Source organism: Lolium rigidum, chromosome 1 (assembly GCF_022539505.1).
Source record: "Lolium rigidum isolate FL_2022 chromosome 1, APGP_CSIRO_Lrig_0.1, whole genome shotgun sequence".
Lineage (NCBI taxonomy): Eukaryota > Viridiplantae > Streptophyta > Magnoliopsida > Poales > Poaceae > Lolium > Lolium rigidum.
In genome coordinates, this window is record NC_061508.1 from 348,735,404 (window position 1) to 348,747,847 (window position 12,444).

Genomic DNA, 12,444 nt, shown 5'->3' on the forward strand with positions numbered 1-12,444 from the left:
ATTAAACTAATCCTTGACGAATCAAGGAGCGATCGTAACAGATCAGATCTACTAAACGATAATCAAGCGGGGTGCCGTCCCTGCACCCATGATGAGGTACAAGGACGGCTAGATGAGCAAGGGTTGCACTACGAAAGCATATGATACTAGGAACAATGCTAACCCTAACACATCTATGATAACTACGTTGCTCGCCATCAAAAAGGCTTCAGACACGAGCAACGCATGAACAACTAGGCAGGCTCGTGCTGCCTAGATCGCGAGATGCGATCTAGGCAGCATGGTGCTTACCGGAGGAACCCTCGAGACGAAGGAGTTTGGCGATGCGCCGAGATTGGTTTGTGTTGAACGTTGGTTGTTGTTTATTCCATAAACCCTAGGTACATATTTATAGTCCAGGGGACTTTCTAATGTGGGCGTGCACTAAACCGTGCACGAGATAAATTCTAACTTCTACGTAATCTACTATAAAGGTACACGGGCTAACTAGCCCAAACTTGATACACAAGGCCGATTCACATCTCTCTCCACGCATATATCTTCCAGTCCATCTCGATCGCAGCCCACCTCTAGCTTGGTCAAATTCCGGTGATAACACATGCCCCCCTGGTTTTGGAAATGACATTTCCAAAATCATTACGTTTTTCTCTCGTAGGGTCATGTCGTGGCAGAGCAGAACCGTCGCGATGCATCGTCTATTACTATTTCTTTCGCATGCCTTGACAATCCTGGCAGTCTTTGAGCAATCGGCTCTTTTCCCCCACGTGATCGGCTTCTAGTTAACTTAGCCGATAGTCAAAGTCAAACAAACCCCCAAAGGAGCCGATGGCGTCGCACCGGCCCCTACCATATAACAAATAAGGGCAAACCTGGTTACCCTTCCAAACGGTCACCTGCAACCTCCGTCCGAGAAAGCAAACTCAGATCCCCAAAATCCGCCACCTACGCGATCTCGCGAGCTTCGGATCTCAACCGCCCCAACTCCGCAGCGCATCAAATGGCGGAATCGTCCAACGCCGACACCATGGTCTCCGGCTTGAAGGTAACACTCCACCGCTTCTTCGCCATTAGGGCCAATATCAGGGTTGAACAGAAGAACACCTGACTTAATGTTCTACTCCGTTATTGATTTTAGGTCTCCGACATCCTATTGCCGCATCCTTCTCTCCCAGATTCCATGTGTCTTGGCCCCCGCTCTTCCGAGAGTCCTGCTCATTTAATCTCCTGTGAAGCTAACAGAATCCCCTTCGTGAATCAGCACTTAGATCTGACCTCCTGGGCCGACTGCCTACGAGCCTGGCCTAACCCTCCTGAAGGTTGGGTGTCATGGTACAATAGAGTATCCAAAACCCATTATGCCACCTGGGAATCTATAGGGATAGCCGATGCCTTATCATTATCACTGTCTCCTCTCGAGAAGAATGAAAATATTCTGAAAACCATCGGCTACTTCGGTCCGATGCGTCGAATCGCTTCATTTTCGGCCATGGCCCGATGACACCAACCCTGTCTGGACGTAGCCATGATCACGGGCCTGGACATTGCGTCTCCAAGCCCTTCCGCTTTCAAACCGCCGAAAGTCCCTTTCACCCTTTCTTCTAAAAAAGAGTGTACCAGCTGGGGCGCCTATCTTGATCGTTATATGAAAACCAAAGGCCCCGTGACCGAGCGAGAACACACAGCCTTCCTAAACTTTTGGTTGAAACACTTCATATTCTGCGGCCCATCACTCGCTCCTACCAAGAACTACCTTTCCCTTGCCTATGAACTGGCCAAAGGTACCCATCTCGGCATCGGCAAACTGTTCCTTGGAGAGGTATATCGATCTCTTCAACTGATGTCTGTCAAGCTGTTCTCTCAGAAGACAGTTAAAACTGGCGGCCCCTGGTGGTTTATTCAGCTATGGGCGCAGTTATACTTTCGGGATCAGATCCCAGACTTCCCACCTTTGACCTCCTGCACCTTCCCAGATGTTAACGGGAAGGATATTCGATGCACCAGTTATGGTCAAGCCCTGTACGGTCTCCCAGGCAGCAGGTTGATCCCTAAGGAAGCAGCAGGGTGGTTCAAGGTCTTCTTCCAAGGTTTGGACAACCCCCTGTTCCTTCCCTATACTGAAACGGAAGATTTTGAAAATCCAGTCTCCTTCCGATTGGGTAGCTTTGCCGATGACGATAGCACTCGGCACCTGTATTCCATCATGATCCGTCCTTGCTTTCTCCCTGTTGGGATGAGCACCTCAAACCGGATCATCAAACCTGGTTATGAGTGTTATCAACCGGTAGTGGTAGCCCGTCAGCTCGGTCTCGGGCAAGTGCCTCCGCACTTATTCTTACACCACCTGACCGCCAGTAGAGCCGAACTGCCTGACAATCTTACTAGTCATAGGTGCTACACCTTCTTTGATGCTTTGGTCCTTCCAATTCCTCACAACCTCCGTTTCTCCTCCACTACCGATGGCTTCGAGACTTGGTGGTCCATGTGGAAGACCCATGTTTTTAGGAGGGCGTTAGGACCGCAATTGAAACAACTTGACGCCGCGCATGACCTCTCCGCTGACCAGGTACTATTCCTTAAAACATTTCCCGTAACCACTTAGTGGTGATCCACCTGTGAACTGACTTCACCTCTTGGCAGGAACAAGACGGCCCTGCTCCCATGCAAGCTGATGGCTCTCCCTTTGACTTCCTTCCTCCGGCCCCAGTGGTCCTCTTCTGTCAGAGTTCGCCACCTCTGAAGAACGTTATAATGGAAGGCCAACCGATTTCACCAAAATCGGCTCCCAAAAGCAAAGCCTCCTTGGGGCCGGTTGCCCCCCGAGCCTCGACCCGGGCGAGGACGGCGGTGAGGAAGGTGGCTGTCAGGAAGACCCTGACGCGCGCGAACTCCCGCCCAAGCGAGTTCGCGGGTAAGTATCATATCCCGATCGATCGCACTTGCCTTCTCAACCTTTGTAAGATGGTCGTACCCCTTCTTTCAGACTTCCACCGAAGAGAATTCCAGTGAGGGAGAACAGTCCAGTCCCAGGGACTCCTACTCACGCGGTACGGACAGATCCACCACACAGAGCCAGGCGGACTCGCCGACCCCGGCTTCTAGAAAAAGGTCGACTCCCGAACCCGCCGCTCTTCAGTCTTCAGTTCAGACGAGGTCGCGCATAAAGCGCCGATGTGTTCAAAGGGCTCGTGCGGGGTTGCAAACCTCTTCTCCTAGCCAGGAAGTTTCAAAGGTAACCTCCTTGACAGCTTGTGCTCCCTGTTGTCTTGTCACTAACTGGACCACTTTACCATTCCCCTTGCAGATTAATGAGACCTCCAGCGGGGTCATCGAAGAGGTGCCGATGCCATCTACTGCCCCTGGTCCCTCCAACTCGCCACGCGTGACGGATCATTCGTCTGACCAGCATACTGCAAAGCCGATTGTTACCACCTCGGCTTCCCTTCCTTTCTTGGGAGAGGTACGCTCTCTTTCCTCTCTCTCTTTTTTTTTATATGTCTGCTGCATGCCCATATCGTTCTTGTTCTTCTGCCAGGGGTGCGATCCTTCGAGCTTGCTGACATTCGACCCCGATTCCATCGAGCCAGCCGCCCCTAAAACAGGTGAAGAGCCAAATCTTGGTGCAGTCGACGGTCCGCTCCAGCGTCTCAAAGTCCTGCTCTCCTCCCCAGTTGACGCTCTGGTTGAGGACCCTGAGACGATAAGGGGCATCCTCGTGGACATCCTGCCTCGTCTCCCAGTGGTGCTGGTAGCTAAGCTCTGGCCGACAGTGACTTTGTCAGTTTTCAAGTCAAGGGTGCAGTCGGCTCGTCAAAGGATCACTCTCCGCCGCGCCCAACTCCCGCTGAGAGCTGATATTGCAGAGAAATGCCAGCGGCTCAACGAGAAGAAGGCTGCTTTAGACGCAAAGACCGCCACTTCCACTCATAGTACCAGACTTGAGACCCTACGCAAGGAGCTGGAGGACCTCGAAAGGAGGGCCAGGGAGACCAAACAACTCATCCAAGACGAGGAATCCCTCATTGCTCGCTCCCGAGAGGAAACACAAGGTCTCTCCGCTGATCTGAAGACCGACCTAGCTGAAATCCGTGCCCTAAGCAGCCAGCTGGTGATGGGGAGAGACGAGGACGACGAGGTCGAGATTGCTGAGGTGGATCGAATCCGTGCCGATGCTCTTCACGCTCTTAATGCATTTCTTCAATAGGGCCTCTTCGCTGAACTGCCACTTGTAAACTTCTCTTTTTTTCTTTTTTTCTTTTTTTGTTAAGTCAACTGCCATGCATCGGCTCCGGTTGCATCCGAATTTCTTTTATATTCGGTTACCAAATTTTCTCCGCATATGTCTCCGGTTGCATCCGAATTTCTTTTATATTCGGTTACCAAATTTTCTCCGCATATGTCCAACGGCGTCGCGCGCGCGCTTCCTGATTAGGTGCCCCCCCGAGCCGATTCTGCCAGGTGACTGCTGAAATCGGCTCTATGTTTAGCCAAGGTATGGTGGTGCGAATGTTGGCTTCATCAGGACCAACGTGGATTCCCTCCAGCGCCAACAACGACGCATCCCATTGTTCATTAGATCGACGTTGAGCCCGGACCGGAAACATGACTTTAGCTGACTCCTAGAACCGGCTCCTACGTTAGTAGGCCCGCGAGAGTCTGGTGATGCTGTGTTTTAGTTCGCCACCTTTTTGAGCTCGTCGGGTAGATTTTGCCCTTGTATTTGTCACGGCGGCATGTGAGCCCCGCCGAGCTGATGCCAAAGGAGAACTCTAGCTTCCCTCCGCAGTCAGAATGCGGGTTAAGATCTACCATGTTGACACCAGGAAGCGGGTGCATGTCCCCGTTGCTTGATGCCGCGCAAATGGGTTTCCCCACAGGAGTCGACGAGTTCAGTTCCGAGGACCGCCTTGGCCTTGTTATACTTTTTCTTGAGCTTGTCAGCCAGGTCCTCGTGCTTGACCGGAGTGCTTTCCGCCATCTCAGATGTGGGTGGCGATGTGGTGGATGTTGAAGATTGTTGAAGATTGTCCCACCGGGCGTGCCAGAATGTGTTGACGTCAGAAACCCACCGGCGGGCAGTGACTGGTCAACACCGTAGAGCCGGGAACAACTAGGGCTGCGGCTGGCCCCGGTCCCTCGCAGCGACGGCCCGCAAAGCCTCCTGGTCGCGCGCCGATGCAAATCGCAAGGGCGTGCCACCCGACCTATACCCGGTCGGGAAGGTGTGGATGATGCCTCGCTTAGTTTCCTGCAGGGCACACACGTACACGTTAAATAAGAGCCTCGATCGGCTCTCGAGGTTGTCCTGTGAATCGGCTCATGGAGCCGATCCACCCATGATTCGTCCAAGGTGGCCGAATATATGGTGGTCCTGCTTGATCAAGGTAAAGCGTATGAGATCCACGACGATCTAGGGTTTTCACCGCATAATCGGATCATCCTACTCACGATTGGGCCTCGCGCTCACGCACGGTAATCGTAAGCCAGCCCTAGACAAGGCCTAAAAACCAACACTAGGTTGATCCTCGGAACATCCCGTCTCAGGGGCAGCAAACTACACCCCGCATGCCGCTGGATCCTCCAACCCTTTGTAAGGCCTAACTATTGCAGATATTAAACTAATCCTTGACGAATCAAGGAGCGATCGTAACGAGATCAGCATCTACTAAACGATAATCAAGCGGGGTGCCGTCCCTGCACCCATGATGAGGTACAAGGACGGCTAGATGAGCAAGGGTTGCACTACGAAAGCATATGATACTAGGAACAATGCTAACCCTAACACATCTATGATAACTACGTTGCTCGCCATCAAAAGGCTTCGAAGACGAGCAACGCATGAACAACTAGGCAGGCTCGTGCTCGCCTAGATCGCGAGATGCGATCTAGGCAGCATGGTGCTTACCGGAGGAACCCTCGAGACGAAGGAGTTTGGCGATGCGCCGAGATTGGTTTGTGTTGAACGTTGGTTGTTGTTTATTCCATAAACCCTAGGTACATATTTATAGTCCAGGGGACTTTCTAATGTGGGCGTGCACTAAACCGTGCACGAGATAAATTCTAACTTCTACGTAATCTACTATAAAGGTACACGGGCTAACTAGCCCAAACTTGATACACAAGGCCGATTCACATCTCTCTCCACGCATATATCTTCCAGTCCATCTCGATCGCAGCCCACCTCTAGCTTGGTCAAATTCCGGTGATAACACTACTGCTATGGACCCATAGTCCAAGGATGAACTACTCACGCATCAATCCGGAGGCGGGCATGATGATGTAGAGCCCCTCCGGTGATGATTCCCCTCTCCGACAGGGTGCCGGAGGCGATCTCCTGAATCCCCCGAGATGGGATTCGCGACGGCGGCGTCTCTGGAAGGTTTTCCGTATCGTGGCTCTCGGTACAGGGGGTTTCGCGACGGAGGCTTTAAGTAGGCGAAAGGGTAGGTCAAGTGGCGGCACGAGGGGGCCACACACCAGGCCGGCGCGGCCAGGGCTTGGGCCGCGTCGCCTTGGTGTGTCCCCACCTCGTGGCCCCACTTCGTCTCCCTTTCGGTCTTCTGGAAGCTTCGTGCAAAAATAGGACCCTAGGCGTTGATTTCGTCCAATTCCGAGAATATTTCCTTACTAGGATTTCTGAAACCAAAAACAGCAGAAAACAGACAAGCGGCACTTCGGCATCTTGTTAATAGGTTAGTGCCGGAAAATGTATAATAATGCTGTAAAGTATGTATAAAACATTCAAGTATTGTAATAAAAGTAGCATGGAACATAAGAAATTATAGATACGTTTGAGACGTATCAGCAGGCCAGGTAAGTAAGAACTCACTGAGCAGACCATAAAAAAAACAACTCACTGAGTAGTATAGGCTTAACGCTATGGAATTGAAGAATGAGGTGGTCTAGAAATGTACCTCTTCATCACGACCAGGGAAGCCACTCCGGTTGAAGTTCTGACACCATCCTCTCTCGTAAAGAAATGAAACGAGCGGGCTCCTGAACAGCTCAGTTCTAGCAGGCTTCAGCTCGCTGTATTCTTTTGTTCCTGAAGTGACTGTGAGATCCAAGAAAATATCTTTGCTGGCGAACCCCGGCCAGCGCCCACCCCCCAGGCCTCGGTGTACTGCCATCTCGGCGACAGTGGACGTGGGCCAGTACTCTCGCTGGCCGGCGTGGTGTCAGGCGGCAGTGTGCCTGCTTGCAGCATGCCGGCCTCTAGTGGTCAGTGGCGTGGCTGCGAGGGAAGTCGCCTCTTTCTCAGCCATCATCATGCAGCGGGTGCCGTTGGGGCTGGCGAGCGCCATGGTTTCGCAGTAGCGGCCATGGTGGCGACGCGCTTCCTGCCTAGGGGGCATCGTGGCTAGGTATCGAGCCCCTCTGTCCTGTCATCTGTGGCGGAGGACGCTGCTTCCTACCGGTGTGCCCTATGGTTTTGCAGATGGCGGCCATGGGTGTGGTCTCCCCTACAATGCGAGGTGAGTCGTGTCAGTTGTGGTGGTGGCTTTCTCTTGCCGGTTGGTGGACTTCGATGTCGGGTCCTTGTTAGGGCTCTTTGGAGCGTTGAGGGTGCTACATGCCTGAGTACTCAATGGGTGCACTCTGCTTTGCGATGCACTCCAGCTGGTGACACACGGTCGTCGTGGCGTTGTCTCGGCCACGCGCGACCTTTCGGCCACACCCTCGACGCAGATGGTGTCGGTGCGTAGTGTGGTCTCGGATGCGTGCTGCCCTTCGATTACGTCGATGGTGCAGTGTCGTTGCTTGGTCTTGGTGGACCAAAGCCGTTCGATTGCTCCGGCGAGGAGTCGAACTGGGATGTCCCTCCTGCGTGCCCTCGAGGCTCTTTCTTGTGATCATTGTGCTTGGGTCACGATGAGTTCTTCTCATCGGCCAACCGCCCCTTAGGTTTGGGGGTGGCCACCTCTTCTTCTCGATCTTGTGTTGTGTCGGTGTGTGTTTTCTTTTTCTTCTTCACCCTTGTAACCCCCATGTATTCTGGTTACAAGGGTGAAGAAGAAAAAGAAAAACACACATGGCCTTGACAAGTTGATGCGCGTAGATGTACACGTCCGTTGGGAACCCCAAGAGGAAGGTATGATGCGCACAACGACAAGTTTTCCCTCAGAAAGAAACCAAGGTTATCGAACCAGTAGGAGCCAAGAAGCACGTGAAGGTTGTTGGTGGAGGAATGTAGTGCGGCGCAACACCAGTGAAACCGGCGCCAACGTGGAACCTGCACAACACAATCAAAGTACTTTTCCCCAACGTAACAGTGAGGTTGTGAAAGGATCGTATGCCGCACCTAGAGGGGGGGGGGGTGAATAGGTGCTAACCAATTTTTAGTTCTTTTTCAATTTAGGTTTGACACAAAGGTAAATTCTCTAGATATGCAACTAAGTGAATTTACCTATATGACAAGGTTATCAACTAAGCAAGATATAGCTACGCAATATATAGGGGATAGAGTGGGATAGAGGTAACCGAGAGTGTAGCACGCGTTGAAACGGAGATGATTCCCGTAGTTCCCTTCCTTTGCAAGAAGGTACGTCTACGTTTGGAGGAGTGTGGTTGCTACGCAAGCCAAACCAACAGCCACGAAGGCTTCACTCGGATCTCCCGTGAGCAACGCCACGAAGGCCTAGCCCACTTCCACTAAGGGATTTTCTCGAGGCGGAAACCGGGCCTTTACAAGGTTCTTGGGGCACACATCCACAACTGAATTGGAGGCTCCCAAATCTGTAACAATACAACAATCAACAACAACACATCAACACAAATCAACTAGAGAACCAAATAGGAACACTAGCATGAGATCCCTCAAACAAATGAGGGGGAAATGAAAAACGCTTCGGTGAGGATGTAGATCGGTGGCTTCTCCTTCGAATCTCCAAAGATCAAGAATTTGGTGGGGGAGGAAGGAGATCTTGCAAATCTTGTGTTTCTTGAGGTGGCTCTAATGGAGGTGGCTTGGCAGAATTCTTGAGCAATGATTGAGCAAGCAACCAAGGTAGAAGAAGGGGGGTATTTATACCTCCCCTCAAAATCGAGCCGTTGCAGCTTCCAGGGGGCGGATATTCTGGCCTAAGTAAGGGCCGGATAATCCCCCCCGAATAATCCGGCCTTCAGGACAAAACTGTGACATTATCCGGCCAAATGTCCGGCCCCTAACCAGAGAAGCAAATCTTCAGGTCCTTAGCCAAAATCGAGGGGGCCGGATATTTCCAAAATATACGGCCCGGATATTCCGGCCCTGGTACAATACCGGGACAATATCCGGGCAAAAATCCGGCCCTGGTACTGCGCTGCTTTTCCCATGAGACTTAGCCAAAAACAGGGGGCCGGATATTTCAACAATATCCGGCCCGGATTATCCGGCCTGGCCAACTTTTTCTGATTACTTTTGACAGACGATCAAATCCAACACACATGAATAAATATCTATGTAATCCCTGTACCACTTAAACAAACATTAGTGTATCACATTGATACGTTTCAAACGTATCTATAATTTCTTATGTTCCATGCCACATTATTGATGATATCTACATGTTTTATGCACACTTTATGTCATATTCGTGCATTTTCTGGAACTAACCTATTAACAAGATGCCGAAGTGCCGGTTCCGTTTTCTCGCTGTTTTTGGTTTCAGAAATCCTAGTAACGAAATATTCTCGGAATCGGACGAAATCAACGCCCGGGTTCCTATTTTTCCCGGAACCATCCAGAACACCCGAGAGCCGCCAGAGGGAAGCCCTGGGGTCCCCACACCACACCCTGGCGCGGCCAGAGGGGGGCCGCGCCGCCCTATGGTGTGGTGGCCCCAGGCCCCCTCCGAGGCTGCCCTTCCGCCTATTTAAAGCCTCCATCGCGAAAACCCTATTGCGTTGGACGAAACCCACAGAAACCTTCCAGAGCCGCCGCCATCGCGAAGCCAAGATCCAGGGGACAGGAGTCTCGTTCCGGCACCCTGCCGGAGCGGGGAAGTGCCCCGGAAGGCTTCTCCATCGACACCGCTGCCATCTCCACCGCCATCTTCATCAACGCTGCTTGCTCCCATGAAGAGGGAGTAGTTCTCCATCGAGGCTCGGGCCGTACCGGTAGCTATGTGGTTCATCTCTCTCCTATGTACTTCAATACAATAATCTCATGGGCTGCCTTACATGATTGAGATTCATATGATGATGCTTGTAATCTAGATGTCATTGTGCTAGTCAAGTGAGTTTTACTTATGTGATCTCCGGAGACTCCTTGTCCCACGTGTGTAAAGGTGACAGTGTGTGCACCGTGTGGGTCTCTTAGGCTATATTTCACAGAATACTTATTCACTTGTTATGAATGGCGTAGTGAAGTGCTTATTTATATCTCTTTATGATTGCAATGTGTTTTGTATCACAATTTATCTATGTGCTACTCTAGTGATGTTATTAAAGTAGTTTTATTCCTCCTGCACGGTGTAATGGTGACAGTGTGTGCATCCGTGTTAGTACTTGGCGTAGGCTATGATTATGATCTCTTGTAGATTATGAAGTTAACTATTACTATGATGGTATTGATGTGATCTATTCCTCCTACATGGTGTGAAGGTGACGAGTGTGCATGCTATGTTAGTACTTGGTTTAGTCGTATCGATCTTTCATGCACTCTAAGGTTATTTAAATATGAACATTGAATTGTGGAGCTTGTTAACTCCGGCATTGAGGGTTCGTGTAATCCTACGCAATGTGTTCATCATCCAACAAGAGAGTGTAGAGTATGCATTTATCTATTCTGTTATGTGATCAATGTTGAGAGTGTCCACTAGTGAAAGTCTAATCCCTAGGCCTTGTTCCTAAATACTGCTATCGCTGCTTGTTACTGTTTTACTGAATTACTACTGCTGCGTTACTACTGCTTGTTTACTTCCTACAATATTACTACCATCAACTGTATGCCAGCAAGCTATTTTCTGGCGCCGTACTACTGCTCATATTCATTCATACCACTTGTATTTCACTATCTCTTCGCCGAACTAGTGCACCTATTAGGTGTGTTGGGGACACAAGAGACTTCTTGCTTTGTGGTTGCAGTGGTTGCATGAGAGGGATATCTTTGACCTCTTCCTCCCTGAGTTCGATAAACCTTGGGTGATCCACTTAAGGGAAAACTTGCTGCTGCTCTACAAACCTCTGCTCTTGGAGGCCCAACACTGTCTACAAGAATAGAAGCACCCGTAGACATCAAGTACTTTTCTGGCGCCGTTGCCGGGGAGGAAAGGTAAAAGGTACTCACACTCCGGATCTCGGCTACTAAGCTATTTTCTAGCGCAGTTGTAAGTACTCGAAGCTATTTCCTTTAGACTCTGCAATTGCGACATTTGGTTTCTTGTTTACACTAGTTAGGCATAATGGACAACAATGACCTTCTTATTCTATTTCCTGATTTAAGACATGGATGGTTTGATGCGAAAATTTAAAAACCCATGGAACATATTAATATAAATGCTTTGAACACTATTGTTGCTAATGCTATGGAAAATTTTAAGCTTGGGGAAGCTGGCTTTGATGAGCATGATATTTTTAGTCCCCCAAGCATTGAGGAGAAAATTTACTTTGATGATACTATGCCTCCTATATTTGATGATGAGAATAATAATGATAGCTACTTTGTTGAATTTGCTCCCACTACAACTGATAAAATTGATTATGCCTATGTGGAGAGTAATAATTTTATGCATGAGACTCATGATAAGAATGCTTTATGTGATAGTTATATTGTTGAGTTTGCTCATGTTGCTACTGAAAGTTATTATGAGAGAGGAAAATATGGTTGTAAAAAATTTCATGTTACTAAAACACCTCTCTATGTGCTGAAATTTTTGAAGCTACACTTGTTTTATCTTCCTATGCTTGTTACTTTGCTCTTCATGAACTTGTTTATTTACAAGATTCCTATGCATAGGAAGCATGTTAGACTTAAATGTGTTTTGAATTTTCCTCTTGATGCTCTCTTTTGCTTCAACTTCTATTTCTTGCGAGTGCATCATTAAAACTGCTGAGCCCATCTTAATGGCTATAAAGAAAGAACTTCTTGGGAGATAACCCATGTGTTTATTTTACTACAGCAATTTTTGTTTTGTTGAGTCTTGGAAGTTGTTTACTACTGTAGCAACCTCTCCTTATCATGTTTTTGTGCCAAGTAAAGTTTCTATGCTAAAGTTGATGTTATATTTGGGATCGCTGCGCAGAAACAGCATTGCTGTCTGTCACTAATTCTGGCACAAGTCTCTGTAGAAAATTTGAAAAAATCTGCCAATTTACGAGCGTGATCCGCATATATGTACGCAACTTTCATTAGTTTTGAGTTTTTCCATTTGAGCAAGTCTGGTGCCATTTTAAAATTCGTCTTTACGGACTGTTCTGTTTTTTGACAGATTCTGTCTTTTATTTCGCATTGCCGTATTTGCTATG

The 12,444-nt window shown here is 49.4% G+C and overlaps 1 protein-coding gene across 1 annotated transcript; it reads left to right on the forward strand.

The window, feature by feature from the left end:
* The first annotated feature begins 997 nt into the window (after positions 1-997).
* LOC124664736 lies at positions 998-4,201 on the forward strand. The gene is made up of 5 exons (XM_047202187.1): positions 998-1,042; positions 2,981-3,229; positions 3,302-3,457; positions 3,533-3,774; positions 4,099-4,201. The coding sequence occupies exons 1-5, from the start codon at positions 998-1,000 to the stop codon at positions 4,199-4,201; spliced, it is 795 nt and encodes a 264-aa protein (XP_047058143.1).
* Positions 4,202-12,444: the final 8,243 nt, after the last annotated feature.

What these genes read in the sequence shown, in the direction of transcription:
- LOC124664736 (XM_047202187.1), top strand. Translation starts at nt 998, where the DNA reads ATGGCGGAATCGTCCAACGCCGACACCATGGTCTCCGGCTTGAAG. An exon ending in CCATGGTCTCCGGCTTGAAG is followed by an intron (nt 1,043 to 2,980) that starts GTAACACTCCAC and finishes CCCTTCTTTCAG; the next exon opens with ACTTCCACCGAAGAGAATTC. An exon ending in CTCTGGCCGACAGTGACTTT is followed by an intron (nt 3,775 to 4,098) that starts GTCAGTTTTCAA and finishes TGCCCTAAGCAG; the next exon opens with CCAGCTGGTGATGGGGAGAG.